This window comes from Nansenia antarctica, assembly GCF_963989245.1.
Source record: "Nansenia antarctica genome assembly, chromosome: 2".
Lineage (NCBI taxonomy): Eukaryota > Metazoa > Chordata > Actinopteri > Argentiniformes > Microstomatidae > Nansenia > Nansenia antarctica.
Window position 1 is genome coordinate 22,252,877 of NC_137675.1, and position 26,094 is coordinate 22,278,970.

At 48.1% G+C, this 26,094-nt stretch overlaps 2 protein-coding genes across 2 annotated transcripts; one reads left to right on the forward strand and one right to left on the reverse strand.

Annotated features, from left to right (window-relative positions):
- Window positions 1–1,972: 1,972 nt before the first annotated feature.
- On the forward strand, window positions 1,973–20,490 carry micall1a (MICAL-like 1a; the record flags this gene model as incomplete). The annotated part of the gene is made up of 17 exons (XM_080522839.1): window positions 1,973–2,115; window positions 6,567–6,615; window positions 8,597–8,738; window positions 9,267–9,355; window positions 11,157–11,311; window positions 11,679–12,157; window positions 12,596–12,895; window positions 13,117–13,186; window positions 13,396–13,823; window positions 14,334–14,734; window positions 14,997–15,134; window positions 15,707–15,833; window positions 18,574–18,664; window positions 18,955–19,028; window positions 19,743–19,857; window positions 20,008–20,054; window positions 20,360–20,490. 17 exons carry the CDS (start codon window positions 1,973–1,975, stop codon window positions 20,488–20,490), a joined length of 2,979 nt encoding a protein of 992 aa, XP_080378965.1.
- A 2,476-nt stretch (window positions 20,491–22,966) lies between these two features.
- Window positions 22,967–25,846, reverse strand: cUnh22orf23 (chromosome Un C22orf23 homolog; the record flags this gene model as incomplete). Its single annotated transcript, XM_080522840.1, has 6 exons — window positions 22,967–23,026; window positions 23,108–23,208; window positions 24,690–24,827; window positions 25,208–25,387; window positions 25,541–25,603; window positions 25,750–25,846. The coding sequence occupies 6 exons, from the start codon at window positions 25,844–25,846 to the stop codon at window positions 22,967–22,969; spliced, it is 639 nt and encodes a 212-aa protein (XP_080378966.1).
- Window positions 25,847–26,094: the final 248 nt, after the last annotated feature.

Consider the following 26,094-nt stretch of genomic DNA (forward strand, 5'->3'; position numbering starts at 1 on the left):
CTGATGCGAGACTCCAAGCTCTCCTCGTCCGGAGGCGACGCCATCTTTCGGGGATTCCAGAGTGGCTCCGAACTATCGCGTTGTTTTGTTTTTTTGGGGGCCTCGCAGCGTTGCTGACGTCATCCACCCATCTTTTGGTACCCCCCCCCTCTCTCTGCTTCATGGAGAAACTTGAGGTGCGTCTCTGATTATCTTCATCATCATCATCGTCATCATCATCGTCGTCCCTTATTATTATGCACCAGGTGAAATTATTTTCCTCAGATTGTTTAATGAAGAGCTAGTACGTGTGACAGTTTTGCCATCATTTAGGCCTACCCCCTGGTATCCATATATCTGTACCTATACCTTATCCTCTCCTCCAGACCCCTGGATCCCATATAAGTCAATATTTTTCACATATGTTATGTCACATTGTATTCCAGTCAACGTCAAAAAAAAGGCCCACAGTTCTAATGGATCGAATGGCTGATTATCATCCTATCAACAAAGCTGTTTATCCACAGTTGACACACACTGTCGGCCTATTTGAGGCTCAAGACAAGAGACTGGAAGTTTGAAAACATATTATTTGAACAGAAACAAACAATAAAAGTCTGACACTAATTCCCTCATTTCCATATAGAGTCAGAGACTGGAATAGAGAGAGAAGAGAGGGGAGAATAGAATAACATCTTCCATAAATGGTGGTACTTGATGGTGGTACTACTTTCTATCAGATAGTACAGAGAGGGCTTTCTGTTTCCTCCTCTCTGTCACTTCAAGCGTTGCCAAAATAGGTTTTAGTCCCTCTATCGGTCATACAGAGAAACGTTTACATTTCAGTTCACACGCCAGGCAGCGAATTTGCGGAACCTAGGATGGTAGGGGAAGGTAGGGAAATACCGCTACCTGATTGGTTGGCGAAGCAGGGAAGGTAGGGCAATACCGCTACCTGATTGGTTGGCGAAGCACTCATGAAGAGCCCCCTCATTGGCTGGCAGAGTCGCCAGCCAATGAGGGGGCTTTTCACGAGTGCTTCGCCAACCAATCAGGTAGCGGTATTGCCCTACCTTCCCCTACCATCCTAGGTTCCGCAAATTCGCCGCCAGGCAGAGCCAAGGGCAGGCATGGCAGGGTGGCTGCCTCATTGATCACAATTATTCTGTCCCCTAACACATTCGTCATTGTCATACTGGGATGATCAGACAGCAAAAAGGACACAGTATTATTCTATATCCATGATCTACTTCGCTTTGGCGACCAGAAGGGGACACCAGGGGCCGGTAGACTGACAGACGGGGGACAGCAGCACCAGCGCTCATTCAGCCGTAGAACAAGCGACGAAATTGCCCACATTTGATTTCAAGTTTTTGGGAAGAATCCTGCAAGCAACATTAAGGATCTGTTTAACCATTCATGGAGTTCAAACCATAGACACGTCTGGCACGGTTTACGCACACTGTCGACTCGACACGTTTTTGGAGATAAACACGGATTGCTAAACTAAGATAGCCTCGGCTAAACTAATCGTGCTAGTAGCGTTTAGCCAGCTAACTGCACCATTTGAAGGGTACGTCGCTAATCCAGGTAGCTACTGACCATGTTGTAGCGGTGGCCGGGGGATTCCGATTCATCTCTCGATGCTGATCGATCTTTTAATATGGTGATTTATTTAGGCTACTAATGCTGTGTTGTGTGACTTTGTGATTACAACTTTGATCACAGCTCCTGGCGAGTCGTGGATGTGTTTTCAGTGACATAGCAAAAGTTCCTCTGACTTGCCTCTCCTCTCAGTCGGTCTTTTAGGATGAGTGATTATTTCGGGTGTTGGCCACATTGTATCAGAGCAGCGATCAAAGAACAGGAGGATCTGTTCTTAGGCTTTTGTTCCTAAAAGGGTTCTTTCATCCCTCTGCTACACGTGGGAGGAGGACACTGACTGTCAGCCCACTGGAAGAAGGAATCCATCTGGGATTTTCCTACAATCACGATGGGGTCGTTGAAAGCTCTCCAGGAGTGGTGTCGGATACAGTGCGAGAATTACAACGATGTAGACGTCAAGAACATGTCATCGTCTTTTCGGGATGGCTTGGCGTTCTGTGCCATAATCCACCGATATAGACCGGATTTGATGTAAGTATTTTTTATTATTATATTGTCAAAATAACTTAACAAAAAATCTAACTCCACTTTTTTTTTCTCCTCCGAATGTCCTTTTACATTGCTTTTGGCCACCCTACCCTGAAAAAGATGGAAAGCTAACGTGAGAGTGGACAGTTGACAGTTACGTCATGGTTTAGTTTTGAAATGCAGTCATCATAATTAGCGACATAATCACTGGCCTGAACTCTACCCGCCCATGCAAAGTAAGTAACACGAGTTGCAGGCGCTAGACTTCGATAGAGTAATGAATGGTTGGTAATCCAGCCAAGAGGAGGACACCTGAGCACACTGCGTTCTTGTTCATCGTGTGAAGTAAATTGTGATCTATCCTAGATCAGAGCCTAGATTACTCCATGGGTGCCAAACTCCCAGACAAGGGGCAGGGGGGGGGCTAAACAGATAAGGCTTAAGGAGCTTGGGGACCAATATGGTATTTTTCTCAGAACTTAATCGAGAGAGACCCTTTCAACTCAAAACCATGTCAACATGCGACTAAATATAGCCTAGTCACTTACCATTTTACTATCAGTAGGCTATTATTTCAGATAAGCTGAGTAAAGTCAACTTGACTAATTATATTGCCCTGTCCACACTAATCACATAGCCCATAGATGAACTGTTATACAACCAGATTTTTGCCTTGACTGGTAATCACAGGCGGCATTACAGTTGCATGCATAAGAAGACGGGAAACCAAGTGCTCTGCATCTAATGTGATTTGATGGGCCTGGCCCTGTCTGTAATAACACCCCCTCCCGTGCACATTGCATTCCCTCGCTCTCTCACTTACACACACACGCGCACACACACACACACACACACACACACACACACACGCACACAGGAACCGAAGCCTAAGAATTTTACTCTCTTACACTTGTGTGATGTGACGTAACAATAAACTTGAAACACACACACACACACACACACACGCATACACACATTGCAGATACTAACAAGGGCAAAGTGGAGAGGCCGACCAACTTACTGCATCAACATGATTAACATGATGGACTGCAGTGAAGCAGAAGATGGTCCATACAGAGCCCCCCCGCCCGCCATGGCTTGGTTGAGAAGGGGGAGAGGATATGATGTCACACTGGAAACTACAAAACAATTCTTTGGATGTACACCATAAACCTTGCATGCTCTCGCTCTCACCTCTGCAAATGCAACACCCAGTGTGTGTGTGTGTGTGTGTGTCCTTCAGCAGGCGTCTTAACGTGGGCCTTCATGCATGATTGCACATCGCACCCTCTCTGCACCTGCAGAATGTGTGAGAGGAAGAGAGTGAGGCACAGCCATCCCATTCACCAGCTGTGTGTGTGTGTGTGTGTGTGTGTGTGTGTGTGTGTCTGTCTCACGACCTAGAAGCCTAGCACTCAAGGCTGTTACAGTGTACAGCAGAGAGTGAATGTTAGGGGGTGGAGTCTGTATCCACGGTGATCACATACTGTACATACCGCACCTACACAGCACCTGCAGTGTATACAGCAAGAGACTTGAGTCACAGAGACTGAGTCAGGGGGGGTGTGGTCTGTATCCATGACGACCACATACATACATACTGCACAGCACCTGCACAGCACCTGTAGTGCAACAGCAGAGTTACACACAGAGGTACATCGGAGGGTTACCGTCTACTGTGAGGGCTAATGCTAAGGACGCCGCTATGCCTCTGAGCCGTCCAGTCTCTTGGGGCCCGCCGGCGGTGTGATCCAGGCCAGCACAGCACAGCATGGCTGCAGGCAGCAGCGGCCCCTCGGCCCTCAGCCTGATCCAGACAGACAGTCCGTCAGGCTAATCTGCCATCGAGGCCTCCGCCTGTCACTGAGGATTTGGCTCTTTGACGCTACGCCGGCAATTAGCGGTACGGCACTGACTGTGCAGCGCCGCAACATAACACGTTATTGTCGCAGACCTCATCTGAAATTCTGAAACCTACACACACACACATACAGAGCGAGATGCACGCAGGCTTTATCGGAAACCTATCAATGTCATTCACAATCAGTCCTCAGGTCTGTCTGACTGGAGTGGCTGACCCTGGTACGATGGGTAATAAGCATGGTTCATAATGAGGTTTACTTTATTATACAGTATTCAGTTGTAACTTAACTTGGGGCCAGACTATCCAGCTACATGCAGCAGACAGTGTGTTGGAAGAGAGAGACAGTGGATGGGAACAAGACTGCATCAGTTCTGCTTCTGACAGTTGGCTTGGATATTGGAAAAATGTCCCTACTTTATCTGTGATATCCTTTTTTTTTTCGTTTGTCAGTTCAGTACTTGCTTCCAAATCGTTTGTCCTTTTCTCTCTCTCCGACTAAACACGATGTGTGTGACCTGGCTGTATTGTCTTCTTTTTCCCTTTTTTTTTGTCATTTAGTCTCTCAGTTCCCTTTTCCAGTGTTCTTTACCTCACTATCTATAAGTTAAAGTTCATTCTCCCGCCCTGTTCTCATCTCTCCCCTGTCTGGCCTGTTCAAAATGTCCTCCTCTTTCTTCCCTTTAGTCTGTGGTTCTCTGTGGTTCAGTTCGTAGAGCATGGCGCTGACAACAATTAGGCTGTGGGTTCATTTCCCGCTGGGAACATCTCGGCTATAGCTACTGAAACATGTTTGCACTCACTGCAATGTAAGTCGCGTTTGGATAAAAGCGGGCAGCTAAATGGCATATTACACGGTCTGTTTACTGTGATTTCTTACAGGCTTAGTTTACTCAGGATAATCCTGAATAGGTATAGTCATAGAGTATCATGTGAATATTCTGTATATGGCTTTGTTTCAGCCGCTGGGCTAACCTTCTGTTTAAGTTCACAGCCAACACATCAACATCACCAAAACCACAGTATATTTACCACTGGCTTACATTCTGTGTTGTTATACACAGAACCTGTCTTCTGTCAGGGCCTCCAGTCCCCACACAGGGTCTAGTCATGTGGATGGCAGACACTAGACACACACCGCTGGTGTTGGCAGTCCCCTCGCCAAAAATAAACATGGAGGAGGGGGGGGGTGGACGGTTGGCGGTTGGCGAGTCATATCGGATTAGGTTCCTACTCCCTCATCCATGTCACGGTCTCTTGTCCCGTCTGCTGGTGGCCGTTAAATCATCTGTTCAGAGTCAGACGCTCTAGCGCAGGGGGCCTCCGGCGAGGGTGAAGCAAGGCTCCGGGCACAAACGTGTTGCACAACTTTTTGAGTCACTGCAGCTTCAGGGGTTTTTAGCCGTGTCAGCGTTTGTGTTTAGCGCTTTAGCGCCCGGTGGGCCTACAGAGCAGAGGAGTGGGGCCCTCCGTATACGCTGTAGCGTGAGTGTGTGACGTAGCTGCACCATGGCGACTAAGCTAAGTGCCTTTCCGGACATGGGTGTCAGATTAGTAGGAGAACAGAGCTCACTCTGTGCGTCCGTCTACTAGGGAAGTTCCTTTCCTCCGGAGATCCCGACGTGGATCAGAACCCAAGGCTGTGTGGTGGGGTTTTTTCCCCCCCCTCGCCAGGCAGTCAGTCAGCAGCACGTCTTTCATCCAAGAACAGCTTACACATTTTCCAGTTTTACTGCAGGATGTTTACTGGTGGGACGCCTGGTTTTTGGTTCCCCGCTTCAGGGCCGTCGACCAGCCACCTAGTAATTATCAGCCCTTCACTGCTCTGTTTTGGGCCAAGTTTCTGTCCTTTCATCCCAGTGGTTTCACCAATAAATGGGGTGCTGATGTGGGCCTCCTTGGGCCTATTGTTCCACTGTTTTTGGGTCAGGGGTTCTTTGTTTGTTTGTTTTTTGTTTGTGGTTGAACCTTCACTGTTTCAGGTTTCAAGTTTCTTGTTACGTCACATTACACAAATGTAAGAGAGTAAAATTCTTAGGCTTCGGTTCCTGACATTGCAGCACAAGACAATAGCCTAAGGCAATAGGCATAATTCAAGATAACAAATTTTTTTTAAAGTGACAATAGTACAGGATACATGACAAATAAGATTATTTACAATTAGCAGTATCTTACAATGTGCAGACATTAAGGCACTAGGCGTAATTCAATAACAAGGGATAGGACTGTTTGTCCTTCTATCAGGCTTCTGATGGGTTTGTGTGCTGTGTCATCACTCAAGAGATCAGTCAGGATGTATCACTGAAGTAGTCACTCTGTGCTAATAGATGCTGCTCTCATAGACACTCGTTTTAGGAAGGCCAAGTCTACGTCACTGGATCATATGTCTCCGGGAGACAGAATTAGGCCTCCGCCACATGACAATGTCATTACTTGGTTAGATCCACGCCCCCCCTTCCCTTCACTCACTTCTCTCTTAAACCAAAACAGATTGTGTGTGATCTCTCATTTAGTTGACTGCTGCCATATGGTATTATTTAATGAGTTTGTGTTGTGTTATTTTTAAATATTCTTTTACGTTCTGTCATTTCAGAGACTTCGACTCCCTCTCCAAGGAGAATGTCTATGAGAACAACCGGCTGGTGAGTCTTATGAACCGGTACTTTGAAACACATTCTGTTGACGTTAACAAGTCAGTTGCGTCGTGTTGCGAGATACTGTAATTAGGTGTGACATGTCACTGTGGTTTCCTCTCCTCTGGGCAGGCAGCGTATCGTCATATTAATAGCCCTATTCCCAGGAGCTGTATAACATTAGACGTTGTATATCATTATTGGGCTGAATGACAATAGTGTCAGGTCACATGGGTATGACAGCAGTATCATCAGTTAGTCAGCTAAGCCTAGGGTGTGTGTGTGTGGGTGTGTGTGTGTGTGGGTGTGTGTGTGTGTGTGTGTGTGGAGAGAGAGAGAGAGAGGGGGTGTTTGTGTATATCGGTTCCTGCTGGAGCCTGACATGGTAAAGAGAGAGAGAGGGAGAAAGGGGGGGAGAGAGAGAGAGAGAGAGAGAGAGAGAGAGAGAGAAAGAGGGGTGAGAGAGAGAGAGGGAGAGAGAGAGAGAGAGAAAGAGAAAGAGGGGTGAGAGAGAGAGAGGGAGAAAGGGGGAGAGAGAGAGAGAGAGAGAAAGAGGGGTGAGAGAGAGAGAGAAAGAGGGGTGAGAGAGAGAGAGGGAGAGAGAGAGAGAGAAAGAGGGGTGAGAGAGAGAGAGAGAGAGAGAGAGAGGGAGAAAGGGGGAGAGAGAGAGAGAGAGAGAAAGAGGGGTGAGAGAGAGAGAGAGGGAGAAAGGGGGAGAGAGAGAGAGAAAGAGGGGTGAGAGAGAGAGAGAGAGAGAGAGAGAGAGAGAGAGAGAGAGAGAGAGAGAGAGCAAGTGAGGACAGGAAAGACAAAACAGAAAAAGGCCTACGGGCTAGATATAGGCCTAGAGAAGAGGATATTATTCACTACGAGAATATATTTATTTGAAAAATGAAAAGGCAGCACAAATAAACGATAGATCATCAAGTTGGCCTAGTGTTCGTCTTTTTTAGTGCCGTTAAAAATAATGACGTTGGCTGATATTGTATAGAGGCTCAAATCAACTTTCCAACTGAGGGCAGTTCTGGCAGCTCCGTGCTACTATTTGCATTTCTTTCAAATCGTCTAAGAGCTTTCGGAGCTAAAGCAGCTGGTGGTCGGAATAACCGCTCTCTGCAGGTTGGCTGCCGTTCAGATTCCCCTGAACAGTGAGAGCATTTCACTGTACCGCATAAGCCCAAACTAATCCTGGACCAAGCACACGCAGCATGCTACAGCTAGCTTATTAAGTTCCCATCAAGACCTGTATATTTCTGAGTTTGTTCACTGTCATTTCTTACAGACTTTAGTTTACTTATGATAATCCTGAAAAAGTCTATTCATAGAGTATTATGTGAATATATGGCTATTGTTTTGTCTCAGCCATTGGGGGCTAACCTTCTGTTTAAGTATTCTGCAAGCTGTCTTTGTTTTTGCTGAAATCTCAAATAATTGGCTTATTCTAACTGAAACGCAAAAAAGCATTTTTCTAAAACAATATTTTTACAACAATGTTTTACCCAAGTCATTGTGGCCAGCGGAAATGCATTCGCTTGATAACATAAACAGACCGTAATATTTAGGCTACAGTAGGTGGAGAAAAAAAAACTCCCACTTAAACGTATCGCTGGGTTGAGTTGCTGCCAAGATGATTGTATCCTCAGTGTGTTTTGTAACCTGAACCGCTCCAGGCCTAGATACCATTACGGCCCTCGTTTCCACACAGGAATGTTTCATTACGCAGATGGGGAGACGCCAAACCATACTCAAGCGTAGCATAATGAAAAGCGTAGCTCGAAATTCATTATGGGCAGATAACACTGATGTTGTTATGTGGGCAGGGGCTATCATGTATCAACACGGACACGCACAAACACACACACACACGTACACGCACACACACAAACACAAAACAACAAAGCAATTTAATGGGTTTTTTAATGTTGACTTAGCATCCTCTCTTCCCATCTCCATCTCTCTCTCTCCCCCCCTCCCTCCCTCCCTCCCTCAGGCATTTGAGGTGGCTGAGGCAGAGCTGGGGATCCCTGCTCTGCTGGACCCAGAGGACATGGTGTCTATGAAAGTGCCTGACCGGCTCAGCATCATCACCTACGTCTCCCAGTACTACAACTTCTTCACCAACAAGTCCCAAGGTGGGCACCATACCGTCCTACCGGGGCCCGTACCCTCGGCCACTCAACAACACGGGTCCATAATAATAATATCCCCTCACCAAGTGAATTCAAACGGTTCAATAACTGGATCAAAATATCGACGTGTTGTTGAATAATTCAGTATTTGTTCACAAGACCTCCTCCTGGCTCATCCTTACTATATGTTTTAATTATATTATGAATGCATCGATAACTGCTCACTCCAAACTAAAGACAGACTCCTCAGGGCTTTGTATAGAGGCGTCAGTGGAAAGGCAGATATGTAACAGTAGCTAATGCTCACTTTGATATCTCATATTTCCTGATAGAAAATATTTCTTCTAGCGTTATGACTTCCAACGGCCCCTGGCCCGAGCATAGATGACCTTTTCTTGCGATGACTGATGGGCAGATGATTCACTCACTTAGACAAATGTATTTGTTGGAAGTCGCCTCGGATAAAAGCGTCTGCCGAATGCCAAATCATGTAAAAAATAAATCCATATCTAAAACGCCTCTCTCCTGCAGCCCCGGGCATGAAGAGACCCAGCGGCGCGGCCCACACGGAGCCAGCCCAGAAGAGGCATGTGGCGGAGGACAAGGTGAGCCAGCCCCAGGTAAGGGCGACGCCGCCGCCGTCAGGAATCAGAGCATGAAAGACATTCAGGAAGTAACAGCTGCGTACACAGCTGTCTGACATTCACACGGTTCTTTAGTCTAAGCCTGTTAATACCGATGGTTGTGTTTAATTCGTACTGCATGATAACTAATTAACTGTATGTTTTAATGGAAGGGAAAGCTTGTATGTGTATGTTCACGGTCATGAGATGCCTGCAGGAAGGAACCTCTTGAGGGTGTGATGAAATGCATGGATGTGTGTGTGTGCGTTGTATTAGTCCAGTAGTAGCATTTTCTGTCCAACAGTAAAACTCTTGTGTTGTTGAAGAGGGTATTCACAGTGTGGTGATTTGAAGTCTGCTACAGTACTTAAAAGTCTGTGTCATTTCTAAAAATGGTGTGTTTAAGCTTTATTTATCCAGGTTAGTCTCGTTGAGATACAATCTATTTTTAAGAGAAAGAGAATGTATCAAGGGTAGAATAAATAAATAAATACGGATTGTCATTCGATTGTCAGATTGACGTAGGTTGAGGTACATCAGTGCTGCAATGTGGCAACGTGTTTGGAATGTTCACTGTCGAATTGGACCAGACCGTTCTTCTATCTGTCTCTTCTCTATTTTGTCTTTAAAATACCCCTATAGTTTTCTTTTGAGGCTTTGGGTATGGGAGTAATGTTATTGCATGAGCTGTGGGGGCTAAATGGGGGAGGGGGGGGGGGGGGGGCGGGGATCTATTTTGTTTACTTACCTTTTGCTTCACAAAAAACACCACAATGCTACCTACCTTAAACATGACATCACCCTGTCCCAGGCTTTGCCCTGGCATGTTCTTGTAATAGCCTGACATTGTCAAGGAATCTGAGCTTGCGTTAGCCTGGGCTGTGTTTCCTTGGTAACCCTGCTCAAAGTGTGTAACGACAGTGTCGAGTCATTTGTTCTAGAGGTGCTATGTCATGTTTATGACAGGACTAATGGAGGGCTTCTGTCGCATGGCTGGTGATCCTCTGCTTGGGGCAGCAGGCGTAGTGGCGTGGGTTAGAAGGAGTCTATAAAGATAGCCTTTGTATCCTGTCTCTCTCTTCTTCTGCATGCCCTTCTACGACTTCTCCCGCTCCATCTCCCCCCACATGTCGGCCTCCCTCCTCCTCCTCCCCTCCTTAGACGGAAATCCACTCCTCTCCCTCTTCCTCCTCTTCTTCCTCCTCCTCGCCTCTGATCTCCCCACCTCTCTCTGGTCCTGAACCTAGACAGTAGGGTGGGGGGGGGGGAGGGAAGGCTAGGGGGTCAAAGCAAAGCAGTTAGGTCAGTCATTTTCTTTTAAAAAACCTTAACCTCTTGTACATACATCCTAACACTTTTATACTCTCACATTGTGTGCCAAAGTTTGACGCCTCGTTGCTAACCTCCTTACTCACTGCTCGAATTTCTTATTTATGACTAATGCTAGTTTTTGAATTTACTAACATATTTGTTTTCTCGATATACATATCTTTAAAAAAACAAAAAACAAACCAAAACTCTCAATCAAGTCATGTTTTCTACTGAATATAATGAATAGAAAAAGCAATGCAATTAAAAAAACGACATAAGACAATGACTCTTTGGTGATGGTGGCGTAAAAAGACTGAGTAGACTACGTAGATAAGCAGAATCAATGAATCCAGCATCCTCGATCCTGACTCCATGTTTGATCTCACCCCCCCTCCCTCCCCCCCCCCCCCCTCCTCCCACCCTATCCTCTCCATCTCCCCCTCCCCCCTCCCCCGGCTACCCTCCATCCTGGCCACCCGCGCGCTAGCTGAGCACACCTGGGCAGGCAGGTAAAGAGGGGGCGCTAGCGGCGTTAGCCAAGCGCTACACCCTCAGCAGCACCTGCGCCGCCTGCCAGAAGCACGTCCACCTGGTGCAGAGGTTCCTGGTCGACGGCAAGCTCTACCACCGCAACTGCTTCAGGTAATTCTCTTCAGGTCTCTCCGTCTTGTTTTTGTGTGGCTCCCCGGAAGACTAGAGGGGTGGTTTACTGTATGTGGCAGCTAATGGAAAAAATCCTAATTATGAGTCGGTCTGGATAGTCTCCCATGTCATGACAATAGACTCAATAGTAATGGAGACCAGATTACCCTCTGGGCTGTATGGCAGTTGATTACCGTAATTCACACGTTCTAATCCAATCAGAGGTAATCCTTTGTTTGGTCTACTTTCTGCTGTCTTACATTCATTCCACTAACTGTCTCTCTCTCTCTTTCTCTCTTTCTCCCTGTCTCTCTTGCACTCCCCCCCCCCCCCCTTCTCTCTCTCTATCTCTCTCTCTCTTTCTCAGGTGTCGGGAGTGTAGCAGCACACTGCTGCCCGGCTCCTACAAACTAGGGAACGAGGCGGGATCCCTGGTCTGCACCCACCACTTCGCCAGGTCTGCCTTAGCCAATCAGAATGGCCGACCGGACCTCAGTAAGAGACCGGAGATCGGCAAGAAACCCACGGGGATTCAGTCGATTCGGATCGGTCGATCCACTCCACCTCGGACTCCGCCCTCTGTGAGGGCGCAGGAAAAGGAAAAGACTCCGCCCCGGGAGGGCGTCACCAACGATCATTCCGCCCCCAATGACTCTACCACGCCGGCTCCTGTCTCCACCAGTCAAACAGACTCTTTGGAGAAGGAGAAGAAGAAAGAGGGGGAGGACAGCAGAGATACAGTGGTTGTAGAGGAACAGCGGGAGGAGAGCAGAGAAAAAGAGGTAGTTGAGAAAGAGAGGGAGGAGAGCAGAGAAAAAGAGGTAGTAGAGAAAGAGAGGGAGGAGAGTAGGGAAACAGAGTTTGAAGAGAAACCGAGAGAGGAGAGTAGAGCTGCAGAGGTAGTAGAGAAAGAGAGGGAGGAGAGTAGAGAAACAGAGGTAGTAGAGAAAGAGAGGGAGGAGAGTAGAGAAACAGAGGTAGGAGAGAAAGAGAGGGAGGAGAGTAGAGAAACAGAGGTAGGAGAGAAAGAGAACAGCCAAGAACTAGAGATCAAAGAGGAGGAGGAGAAAGAGAGGGAGGACAGCAGAGATACGGAGGTAGTAGAGAAACAGAGGGAGGAGAAGAGAGATACAGAGGTAGGAGAGAAAGAGAGGGAGGAGAGTAGAGATACAGAGGTAGTAGAGAAAGAGAGGGAGGAGAGTAGAGAAACAGAGGTAGGAGAGAAAGAGAGGGAGGAGAGTAGAGAAACAGAGGTAGGAGAGAAAGAGAACAGCCAAGAACTAGAGATCAAAGAGGAGAAGGAGAAAGAGGGGGAGAAACTGAAGGAAAAAGAAACTGAAGATAAACCCCCACCCTCCACTCCCCCCAACCCTTTCGACGACAGCGATGAAGAGGAGGGAAAGGAGGAAGAGACTCCGAAACCAGCCAAAGACACAGCCAATGGCGGCCTCCCTTCCACACCTGTCAGTCATCTGGTAGAGGACAGGAAACCAGTGCCGGCCCCTCGCCGTGCGGTTGACCCCTCCCCTCCGCCTCGTCCCGCCCCCAGGGTCCGCCGTGTGAAGGACAGCCTTGCGGTCAATGGTGAGTGTTAGTGGTTGATTGACAGCTGAGTTGAGGCATTGTTGATGTACTTGATGAGCAAGTTTTTATTTTATTTTTTTATTATTGTTATTGATGTGCTATAACTACAGCCCAGAGTTTGACCTGGTCAGGTCACATGATGGCCAGGAAAAACTCCTGGCCCTTATTTCCGCTTTTACATCCTCACCTTTTTTTATTTCTACTATGACCTTTGACCCCAGGCGATCCAGGTGATCGCAGGAGATCCATCCCTGCTCCCAGACCTCGGGATAGATCCCACTCTCCTGGAAGGTATGCTCATCTCTAAAACTCATCCCACTTATCGGCCACCCCACCCATCTGTGTTGTCTCTCTCTGTCCAGCGGATTATCTGTGGGTTATTTTGTCTGTGTGCGTGTGTGTGTGTGTGTTTCCAAGCACTCATCTGTCTCTTGTGTTATCTGTCCTCCCTCCTCCCCCTCTCCCCCACCTGTCTCCCCCCTCACCTCACCTTGCCTCAGCTCCAGCCTCTCCAGCCACACCCCCAAACCCAAAGACCCGCCCTGGCTGGCCCTCGTCCAGTCAGACCCCAAGAAGAAGCCAGCCCCTCCCCCTCCCCCCTCTGGAACGGCCACGCCCCTGCACAAGGGCTCTCTGTCCTCTCTCAAAGGAGCGGGGTCCAGACCGGCCACTCCCCCTCTTCCTCCGCCCGCCAACCCCTTCGACGAGGACGAGGAAGACGAGGCGGAGGAAGAGGGGGAGGGGCCAGCGGGAGGCGCGGCTCCGCCCACCGTGGCGGTGACCCACCCGTGGTACAGCATCACACAGGCAACCGAGGACACGCCCCCTAGTGGGGGTAGCTCCTCCCGCTCCGCGAGCCCCGGAGGAGGCAGGAGTAAGATCAAACGGCCCGCTCCCCGCGCCCCCCGGCCCCCCAACTCTCACTCAGGTCAGTGGTCCTCTGAGGTCCAGGTGTGTGTGCCACAGTGGACCGGCTGGACCAAAGGCTCTCTGGTTTGATTTATTGGGCCAGGTTTGGGCCACAGACGAGGCTTAAAAGACTAGTCCTGGACTAAATCAGGGTTTTAATGTAAGATCTCCATTGAAGATGCGTTTTAGTCTAGGCTTAGGCTCAGGCCTTGTCTGTGAAACCGGCCCAGTTAGCGTATAGAAGTTATTCTGTGGAGAAAAAGAAAAGAATTTCATCGCAGTCAGTGAGCTTGAGCTGTGACTCACGTTGTGTGAATCATCCGACTGTTCTGTTTTTTTGTTGTTGTTTTTTTTATCATTCCATTCGAATGTGTGTTTGTTTGGATGTTCACAATATATGTTCTTTTTCTCTCGTCTCTCCATCCTCTGCCCGTTCAACTTCTCTTCCGTTTTCCTCGTTTCAACTTCTGCCCCCCTTTGCTTTTTGTTTCGTTTGCTGATTTGCGGCTTTCATCCCTCTCTCCTTCAGCCTACCCTCACTCTCAGCCCTCCTCTTCCTCTCCCTCTCCAGCAATAAGCAACGAGAGCCTATCCTCTGCTTCTGACCACAGCTCCTCCCACCCTCCCCTCGGAGGGGGCGGGGCCAGAGGCGTGCAGGACCACCCCTTCACCAAGAGCGTCTCCGAGCCCTCCATCTGTGGGCCCGGCGTGGACGCCACCACCCCTTCCTCCTCCTCCTCCTCGGCCGAACGCCTGCCCCGCCTCTCCCCTAGCCCCTCCCCTCCTCCCCCGCCAGCCAATACCAGCTCGGCTCCGGCCACGCCGCAGACCAATCGGAGCATCAGACCTCCTCCTCCGAGACCCCCGGCGACGCCCAGCCCCCTGGCCGCGGGGGCCTGTGCCCCCTCAAGTTCACCCTCGCAAAGCAAGGTAAGGGATCCTCTCAGCCGCCTTCGTTTTCTTTATCCTATGTGACCTGGCCAGGAAAAACTCCCTTAGTTGTATTATTAAAAGAAAAGCCTACTCACTGTAAATGAGGTGACATTATATCTAGAAATACATTGTATGCATGTATATATACAGTATAGCTAACAATACATTGTATACATGTATATATACAGTATAGCTAACAATACATTGTATACATATTCTACATTCTATTTATGAACATATCGCTTTTTCCTCCTGTCAGCGGACCTGTAAGGAGAACCCGTTCAACAGGAAAGCCTCCCCCTCCTCCGCTGTCTCCCCAAAGACCAGACCGCCGAGGGGTCCCCGCCCTGCCCGGCCCCCCGCCCCCGGTCACGGCTTCCCTCTCATCAAACGCAAGGTGGGAGACTTTCGGGAACCACCAGTTTGTCGGCCAGTTTGTTAAATGTTAATAAAGTTGGCGAGGTTGAATCAGTCGTGCAGTCAGTGACTCGGCAGCAGACTGTCTGGTACTATGTCTTTATCAGTCTGGTCGAAGGGCGACACACAGACAGACAGACAGACAGACAGACAGACAGACAGACGGTACATAACATCATCGATATTCTCTGTGCAATCGGTTGTAGTTGCAGATTCATTAACACTCATTAACTCACGGTAACACTACTAATGGCATGAAATGAATAGGGAGTGAGTTTTCCGGAAGCTTTGGAACTATTCCAAGCCCACTCTCCTCCCCCCCCCCCCCCACCTAGACCAGCAACGTTGTTCATTCAACACATTTTGTGAAGCACAGAACATTGATCCGGAAACATCGATTTTACAATCGTTAGATGCTTGCGGCTTTGCAACCGGGTTGTGTGTGTGTGTGTGTGTGTGTGTGGGTGGGGGGGGAGGGGGCAAAGCTATGAAGCTTTCGAGGAAACTGACCCCCCCAGATCCATTTGGTGTCTCTCTCTCTCTGGCCTCCAGGTGCAGTCAGACGTGTACATCCCGGCGGAGGACATCCACGTGGAGATGGGGCAGCTGGAAAAGCAGCTGGATGAGCTGGAGCACCGAGGAGTGGACCTGGAGAAGAAGCTCAGGGACTCTCTGAACGGTGAGACAGCACACTGGAGCTCACTCACAGAACTGAAACACACTGGAGCTCACTCACAGAAGTGAAACACACTGGAGCTCACTCACAGTACTGAAACACTGGAGGCCTCTCACTCACAGTACTGAAACACACTGGAGTCTCCCTCACTCACAGAACTGAAACACACTGGAGTCCCCCTCACTCACAGAACTGAAACATACTGGAGGCCTCTCACTCACAGAACTGAAACACACTGGAGGCCTCTCACTCACAGAACTGGAACACACTGGAGTCCCCCTCACTCACAGAACTGAAACACACTGGAGTCCCCCTCACTCACAGAACTGAAACACACTGGAGTCCTCTCACTCACAGAACTGAAACACACTGGAGTCCCCCTCACTCACAGAACTGAAACACACTGGAGTCCCCCTCACTCACAGAACTGAAACACACTGGAGTCTCCCTCACTCACAGAACTGAAACACACTGGAGTCTCCCTCACTCACAGAACTGAAACACACTGGAGGCCCCCTCACTCACAGAACTAAAACACACTGGAGCTCACTCACAGAACTGAAACACACTGGAGGCCTCTCACTCACAGAACTGAAACACACTGGAGGCCTCTCACTCACAGTACTGAAACACACTGGAGGCCCCCTCACTCACAGAACTAAAACACACTGGAGCTCACTCACAGAACTGAAACACACTGGAGGCCGCTCACTCACAGAACTGAAACACACTGGAGGCCCCCTCACTCACAGAACTGAAACACACTGGAGGCCCCCTCACTCACAGAACTGAAACACACTGGAGGCCTCTCACTCACAGAACTGAAACACACTGGAGGCCTCTCACTCACAGAACTGAAACACACTGGAGTCCTCTCACTCACAGAACTGAAACACACTGGAGGCCTCTCACTCACAGAACTGAAACACACTGGAGGCCTCTCACTCACAGAACTGAAACACACTGGAGTCCCCCTCACTCACAGAACTGAAACACACTGGAGGCCCCCACACTCACAGAACTGAAACACACTGGAGGCCCCCTCACTCACAGTACTGAAACACACTGGAGGCCTCTCACTCACAGTACTGAAACACACTGGAGGCCTCTCACTCACAGAACTGAAACACACTGGAGTCTCCCTCACTCACAGTACTGAAACACACTGGAGTCCCCCTCACTCACAGAACTGAAACACACTGGAGTCTCCCTCACTCACAGTACTGAAACACACTGGAGTCCCCCTCACTCACAGTACTGAAACACACTGGAGTCCCCCTCACTCACAGTACTGAAACACACTGGAGTCCCCCTCACTCACAGAACTGAAACACACTGGAGTCTCCCTCACTCACAGTACTGAAACACACTGGAGTCCCCCTCACTCACAGAACTGAAACACACTGGAGTCTCCCTCACTCACAGAACTGAAACACACTGGAGGCCTCTCACTCACAGAACTGAAACACACTGGAGGCCTCTCACACATAGGGCTTTCACACCGGCAAAGAACCGTGCCGGTTCGCGTTCGCGTTCGGAAACCTTGGTGCTGTCTGGCGAACGAGCCCGCGTTCATACCAGTGTAACCTGAACCATCCACGTTATCAACGCTGGGTGATGAAGGGGCGGGATAAACAAACATTTCACAACTAGATGGCAGCTACTTCACTGGAAATGAAGATAATATCTTCCACTACAGTATCTGAAATAAACACTATTTTCTATGAAACAAAACAAAAGACACTTTCTACACGCGTTCTTTTACTAATCAGCTGCTCCGTTACTGGAATAGAAATGGCTTACGAAATTCGCGTTCGCGCATGTCCGCGCGCGTGTGCGTGTGTGCGTTTGCTGAGCATGTGAGGAAGATAGAGAGAATAATGACACTTTTGATATTGTTTTGGATCACTAATGATTAGATTTAGATTAGATTACATTTGGTCTACTTCCTCCTTGCTGGTCTCTGCAGCCTAGAATATGACACACCCTCTGACGACGTCACGGTTCGCGTTTTTGGTTCACTTGAGAACCACTATTTTTTGGTGCCCGCTGCGAACCAACTTTTCAGGTTCCGAACCAATTGAGCTTCGGTCTGAACGCGCCGGCCGGTTCCAGACTTGGTTTGCGAACGCGAACCGGCACGGTTCTTTGCCGGTGTGAAAGCCCTATCACAGTACTGAAACACACTGGAGTCCCCCTCACTCACAGAACTGAAAGAGAGCTTATGTACCCGCCCGTCACTCACACCTGATTGGTAGCCTAGAGGTTAGAGAGGCCAGCTAGCAGTCGGAAGGTCGCTGGTTCGATCCCCGGCTCAAGAGGGAGCTGCATGTGAGCTGGTGACATCATTATCTAAGGTGCCTACCACTGCCGGTGTGCCCTTGAGCAAGGCAAAATTGCTGACTATGGCTGACACTGTGCCTAAAGCAAACAATTCAGCTCGATTAGAGTTGATTAGCGGGATCAGGTGTGGTGTGGAAGTGCTGGTCTGGAAATAAAATCCACACACACTGCAACTCTGGTATATAAATCATTCTAGACGATTTCTATACTGTTCACTGTCATATTGTTTATATTCTGGGTGGAGTATGTGTATATTCATGGGGTGTGTTCTAGACTAATATTATACTGTTGTTTATATTGTCATGGGGTGTGTGTGTGTGTGTGTGTGTGTGTGTGTGTGTGTGTGTGTGTGTGTGTGTGTGTGTGTGTGTGTGTGTGTGTGTGTGTGTGTGTGTTGTAGATGAGGAGGAGGAGCATCTGCTGGTGGACTGGTTCACTCTCATCCATGAGAAACAACTGCTGGTGCGTCGGGAGGCTGAGCTGGTCTACACGTATGTACCTGTGTGTGTGTGTCTGTGTCTGTGTCTGTGTGTGTGTGTGTGTGTGTGTGTGTGCGTGCACGTGCACGTGCACAAGTGAAAAGAGTGTGGGTGCGCAAGTGAAAAGAGGTTGTGTGTGTGTGTGTGTGTGTGTGTGTGTGTGTGTGTGTGTGTGTGTGTGTGTGTGCGTGCACGTGCACAAGTGAAAAGAGTGTGGGTGCGCAAGTGAAAAGAGGTTTACGCTGGGTGTGTGTGTGTGTGTGTGTGTGTGTGTGTGTGACTATATATTCCTCTGCCTACAGAGCAAAGCAGCAGAACCTGGAGGAGAGACAAGCGGATGTGGAGTACGAGCTGAGGTGTCTCCTGAACAAGCCAGGTGTGTACCGTACACCACATCACTCACATCTCACATGTTTGGCCTTTAACAGACGCCTTTATCCAAAGCGACTTACAACAAATACATTTGTCTAAACTTAAGTAAGTGAATCATCTCTCCATCAGTCATCATAAGAAAAAGTCATCTGTGCTAGGACCAGGGGCCATTGGCAGTTACCATGCTAGATGAAGGGAGAATTAAGTGGACAACAATCAACAAATCAGCAATGTAATAAAAAAATGGCTACAACAGTAACAGTGCAATAATGAGCCTATCCTCTGATGTCTACCTTACCTCCGCCAGCCTCCACTGGTGTTCAGTGTTCAGTGCTTTTCAGTGACACCGTCAATTGGCGTAGTGGCGTAGGTTGGTGTACCGCAGGGCTCCCGGTTCGATTCCGGCCGCGGACATATCCTGCATGTCATCCCTTTTCTCTCTCTCACCCATCCTTCCTGTCATAATCTCTACTATATCTGTCATTAAAAGGAAAAATATGAGTGGGACTCAAAAAAAAAATTTACTTGACAAAAAAAAAGAAAGCGCACGCAAACCTTCTCCACCATAAACACATTCCTGCCATCTAACAGGAAGCAGGCCCTTAACCGTGTGTGATTTAGATCCCAGACACAGAGCTCCTCTTTGTCCTACTGGAACGCCTGTATGACTGTGTGTTGCTATGACTCATCCCCTCCCTCCCTCCCGTTGGTCCTCCAGAGAAGGACTGGAGTGAGGAGGACAAGGGCCGCGAGCAGGAGCTGATGGCCGAGCTGGTCACCATCATCGAACAGCGGAACCAAATCATCAACAACATGGATCAGGACAGGCAGAGGTAAATCCATAACCCGAATCTATGAGGTGGCATTCTGAGTAGAGTGGTGTGGGATTCCAGACAGTAGTAATGGATTAGTGATTAGGACTGTGTTAGTTGTAGAGGTCGGTGGTGGCTGTGGGTGATCTAACTCTGCTGCTGCCAACACAGGGACGAGGAAGAGGATAAACTGTTGGCGACCATGCTGAAGAAGAAAGGTAAGAGGAGCGCAAGGGTTTCGTCTTTGAACGCATGCAGGCGCACACACACACACACACACACATACACACACTCACACACTCACTCACTCACTCACTCACTCACTCACTCACTCTAAACTCACTCACTCTAAACTCACTCTAAACTCACTCACTCTAAACTCACTCACTCACTCACTCACGCACATACACACACACACACGCACACACACACTCCTCCTCTCTCTCATTCAGACGTACCTCTCCCTGGTTTCTCCTCATGTCTTCTCTCCGTCTTCCCTCCCTCCCTCCCTCCGCCCCCCCAGACTTCCAGAAGGAGCAGGAGAGCGAGCACAAGAAGAAGGGAGGGAAGTTCAAGCCCATGAAGGTGTTGAAGAGGCTGAGCCACAAACACGAGGGAGGCAAAGACAAGAGCCCCCGCAAGGACAAGAGCTGAACGAGGGATGAAGAGAACGGCGGATAGATAGATAGAGGGATGGGAGAAAGAGGGATGAGGAATCACTCGCCATCCTTCACAGCACAAGGACATATCAGACAGTATGGAGGTGCTATACTGGAACGAGTGAGGAAACGATAGAAGGAAAAGAAAACTTGACGGAGAGGGGAAGAAAAAAACCGAAACCCCCAGGCTTTCCCACACAGCTATATCAAAGACTTTGACGCGATAAAAACCTGCTGCAGTTGACTCCCCCCCCCCCCCCCCCGCTCTTCCAAAAACGCAGCTACTCCAATGTGATGTACTGTAATGTAATAGAAGTTGCCTTCATAATACGGGGGAAGTCGATCATCAGAAGAGAGGATAACAACTGGTGGAAACCTCTGAGGACTGATGGATGTGAAGAGGAGTTTTATTTAAATGCTTTGTTTCATGCTTCCTTGTGTCTTGTTGCACATTCTGACCCCTTAGATTGCCTGTAGTAACCCAGGCTAAGAGTAACGTTATCTGGTTTGATCCTGTGGCACCGTACTTATGACTTAAATGTATATGTTCCATAATATTGTGAATCCTTTAAGGGGAGGGGGGAAAGTGGAGTATATGATCATCGTCATCGTCACAGAATGACAGACAGGTAAGGGAGATATGAGAGCCTAAATACTTTTTTTTTTAAAATATATATTTTTTTTTTTAGGCCATTTCTGCTTTTATTGAGCTAGAGATAGAGGTAGAGATTGACAGGAAGGATGGGTGAGAGAGGAGGGATGACATGCAAGATCATGTCGAGAGTCGGAATCGAACAAGCAACCTTGCTATGGTGTGTCTATTAGTGTGCTACGCTACTAAGCGTCCCCAGAGACCCTATACTTACAGTCTTACAGTAAATAGAAGCGACAATGTTTTTTTCTTTGTAGTAACAATGTTTTCCCAGATCTTTCACAAATTTATCAAATCAGAAAATGTTTAGGTTTGTATAGCCATGGTCAGATAGACTAAAGAATCTCTTGGTGGAATAATGCATTTAAAACAAGATAATTCAAAGCGCTGTATCTGACTTTCTTAGGCGTATGATGACATTATGTCACTTAATGACCTTAGGAGCTACAGATGCAATAAGGATAAAAAAATAAAAGAAAAATATGTATTTTATCATTAGTACTGAACCAGGTAACAGTTTAACTGTTAGGGTGAGCCGGAAACATATGCAATCTTTTAATTTATATTTTACAATGCCTTGATACGCTGCATAGCCAAAGGGATCTGGACACAATGGTCTGTGGCTGTTTTTCGTGGTTTCGGCTAGGCCCCTTAGTTCCATCTTTGTGGCAACAGTTTGGGGAAGGCCCTTTTCTGTTTCATCATGACAATCAAGTCATGTTTTTTATATCACTATTTGCACTTCTGGTTAGATGCTAAACTGCATTTCATTGTCTGGTACTTGTACTCTGCAATGGCAATTAAGTTGAATCTAATCTAATACCCCCACGCACAAAGCGAGGTCCATAATGACATGGTTTGCCGAGTTTGGTGTGGAAAAAGAATTGACTGGCCTACACAGAGCCCTGACCTCAACCCCATTGAACACCTTTGGGATGAATTGGAAATCCGTCTGCGAGCTAGTCCTTCTCACCCAACGTCACTGCCCGACCTCAGTAATGCTCTTGTGGCTGAATGGGAGCAAATCCCTGCAACCATGTTCCAAAATCTAGTGGAAAGCCTTCCCAGAAGAGTGGAGGCTGTTATAGCAGCAAAGGGAGGACTAATTCCATATTAATGCCCATGTCTTTAGAATGAGATGTTCAACAAGCACATGGGTGTGATGTTCGGGTGTCCACATGCTTTTGGCCATGTAGTGTATGTTTTACTTTGTAGCCTAACTGTTACTCTTGTCAGATTTTAATGAGTTTGCCTTAAAGGTTAGAATCGACCGTTTCAGCCGATACTAAGAGTTCCATATGTTCGTACGAGTGCCATTATTTAATTGTATTCGTTGATGTTTCTGTCGTCATGTCGTCATGTTTTATTTGTCTGTGTGTGTCGTCAGTGTGTCTCTCCGTGTTCGTCTCTCTCCGTCTTGGTGCCTGTCTCTCACTGTAACGCCAACCAAGGGCTTCTCCAGCGCTATGGCAACGTAAAACACTGTCCTTACTACTACTACTACAACAACAACAACAACAACAGGTTTGCATAGAAACATGGGAGACTGAAAAATAAAACACATTAATGCAACTAATCTGTGTTTAATGTCCTAATGGTCTTTCACAGTTGGATAAGAGTACTGAGCCAGTTGTCGATTGTCATGACGCAGTAGTGGATTATGGAATCCATGTTTGCTATTTGGAGTATAGCTAAATGCTGGAGGGGAGGATTAGCAAATTAGCTGCAGACAGTTGACAGAGTGGGAAATTGATAACAGGCTGACTGTCAGTCAGCTGGGGGCGGGTCTGCGTCTTGGGCTCTGTCGTTTTCTCCGATGTCAGAGAGTCCTCAGCTCCGCACTGCGGGCCTTGTCAATCACCTCCAGCTCACGGACTTTCTGGAAGCAAATAGAGGAGATTCAGGATGGTGTGTGTGTGTGTGTGTGTGAGTGTGTGAGAGAGAGAAATCTGGCTTCTACCTGTGATATCTCTGAGTTGATGAGGTTGAAGTACTGCTTCCCCTTCCCCAGTGAGCTCATCTCCTCCAGAAACTGTTTCCTCTCCTCAATCTCATCCAGCACTAGGAAAAGAAACTGATAATCAACCCCCTGAAGACTCAGAAGTGTTAACATGAAATGTTGTGACAGAAAGATAATAATAATAATAATAATTCATTACATTTATATAGCGCTTTTCCGAGGCTCAAAGACGCTGACAAAATGGGAGAAACGGAAAACACAGAAACAACAAGCAACAGATAACAAGTGCACATAGAACACGGAGTTAACGAACGGGGAGGGGGGGGGGTGGTAGGGACAGGGGAGATGGTTAGGGGGGGGGGGGGGGGTGGTAGGGGGGGGGGAGATGGTTAGGGGGTAGGGGAGGCTGTATGCATGTCGGGGCGGGGGGGGTGGCAGGGTTGGGGGAGATGGCTAGGGGTACGGGAGGCTGTAAGCATGGGAGAACAGGTAGGTTTTGAGGTGGGATTTAGATTTTTAAGGCACGGTGACCGAAGCCTTTGAGTTTTGAGGGTGGGACAGTGAGGGGAACAATGGATGAGGATCGGAGGGTACGGGTAGGGCGGTGGGGGAGAAGGAGGTCAGTCAGGTAGGGGGGGGGGCAGGCTATGGAGGGCTTTGTATGTGAGGATGTGCACTTTGAATTGGATACGTTCTTTGATTGGGAGAGAGTGGAGGACAGGAGTGATGTGGTCACGGGACCGGGTGTTTGAGAGCAGGCGAGCAGCTGAGTTTTGGACCATCCCATGGAGGGAACGGGAGGGAATGCCGGTGAGTAGGGAGTTGCAATAGTCAAGGCGGGAGGAGATGAAGGCGTGGATGAGGGCTTCAGCAGCGGGGGGGGGGGAGGCAGTGTCTAATTTTTGCAATGTTTCGGAGGTGGAAGTAGGTGTCTTGACAATGGAACTGACGTGGGGATCGAGGTAGGATCTTCCTCACCCACAAATACCTCCATGCCCTGGCCACGCCCCCCCAGTACCTATGTACCTATCTGACCTCCTCCACCAACATACCCCATCCCGGAACCTGCGGTCCTCACACAGGTTTGCTTTCCACCCCCCGCAACAACCTGCAAACCTTTGGGGACAGAGCCTTCAGTGTGGCAGCCCCCACCCTCTGGAACTCTCTCCCCACAGGGATCCGCAACACCTACCTTGGACACCTTCAAATCGGCCCTCAAAACCCACCTGTTCACCAAGGCCTTTGGCCTCTAGTTTATTTTAGTCTGTGTGTTTTCTGTTTTCTGACTGTCTTCTGTAAATTTGTAAAGCGTCCTTGGGTTCCTTGAAAGGAGCTATATACGTCTAAGATATTATTATTATTATTATTATTATTATTAGGAGCAAATTGCCACAGTGGGAAACTGTGTTTTCTGTGGTCAGAATGCAGTAGATCATTCCACAGAGGGGCTCATTGTAGTGCCTGGAATGGAATGAGGAATGGTTCGACAACATTCCTCGTTCCATTCCATGCATCACAATGAGAGTCGTCCTCCCATTTCCACCTCCACCAGCCTCCCCTGTCTCCACACACACAACCTCACCCTCTTGGAACCTGTCCCTCTCTTCCTCCTTCTCTTGGCCCAGGGCCAGTGGAGCATTCCGGGGGTGGCTGGGTTTGGGCTCCTCCTGCCCCGTGGCCAGAATGTTCTGGAGCCTCCTCTTCTCCTTCTCTGGGTCTCCTAGAGGAAAGATAATGAAAGAGAGGGGAATATAGGTTGAAATTAAAAGAGGAGATAGAAACTTGTGCACATCAGGTGGCTTTGAATAGGTGCTGGATATCAAAGAAAAGGCCCATCAGTAAAGTAGTTGAAGGGTTGTTACAAATAAACACACTTGGGAGGATACAAGTATATCAAGGTGTGGAGTCTTTCCTTTTAGCTGGAGAGAGGCCATGCAGGTATAAGGTAATGTACTTCATACAAAAAGAGAGAGCATGACAGTAAAGTTGTTCCAAGTTGTCCTTGGCCTGCTATCAGGGAGCTGGACTAGATAGCGTATCAGAGGGATTATTACTCAGGAATTTCAGGCATCTCAGTTCAAAGGCGGTAACAGCACATACGTGTCACGGTTGGGCGGAACATTTCTCTGGTGTAGTTGTCCCCTGAACTACACTTTTCAGCGCTGCGCCTCTGGGACTTGGTTGAACCATGGACAGAGGAAGATTTGATGATTCGGGGTTTGGGCTGTTGGGGAGGGGCTGAAGATGTGGGGTTACAGGTCAACGGCAAGGCCGCTCCTTCTATCGGACAGGTACAAAACATAAACAACATTATTATGGCCATATCGTTTCACCTATTCTCCATTAAAAAAATATGTAGTCTAATATATGAGCCTCAGACACTGTCAGTGTCGATGTCGAAGATTGACATTGTCTATTTCGGACACCACTCACTTTTAAGTTGGTCGTTAATTTGTCTTTGCTGGAAGTTGGTGAGTCTTGACTCTTGCATCATCACTGTTAACAGAGCACAATTAGCCTTTTGTGTCGGCTTACGGTAAGTAAGTACTTATTAGAGTACTTATAAGTATTAGTATTAGAGTAATTAAGTACTCTAATTGACGATTTAACTTAAGACAACAAACACTAGAACACTAACTCACATTTCATCATCTCCTGTGTGTCCTTGCTGTACTGTGGTCTTCTTGGACAGTTCCACAGTCCTCGACCGGTCTGCCCGCGGGAAGACGACGTCTCCATCTGCAACACAGGCTGCTGCTGATCAGGCTGCTAAATGAAACGATGTATGGATGTCTCCAAAGAAGAGGCTTGCCATATCAAAACGTCAGAGATAATTCTCTGTTATTGTTTATGGACAATGTACTGCATAACAAAGTGCAAAACGAGTTTTCTACTATTACATGGGACAATAACCTCCCCCACGGATACTAGTTGTTGTTGTTATGTCCTGTTGTGTACATGTCTCTGTGAAACTCAATAAAAATATT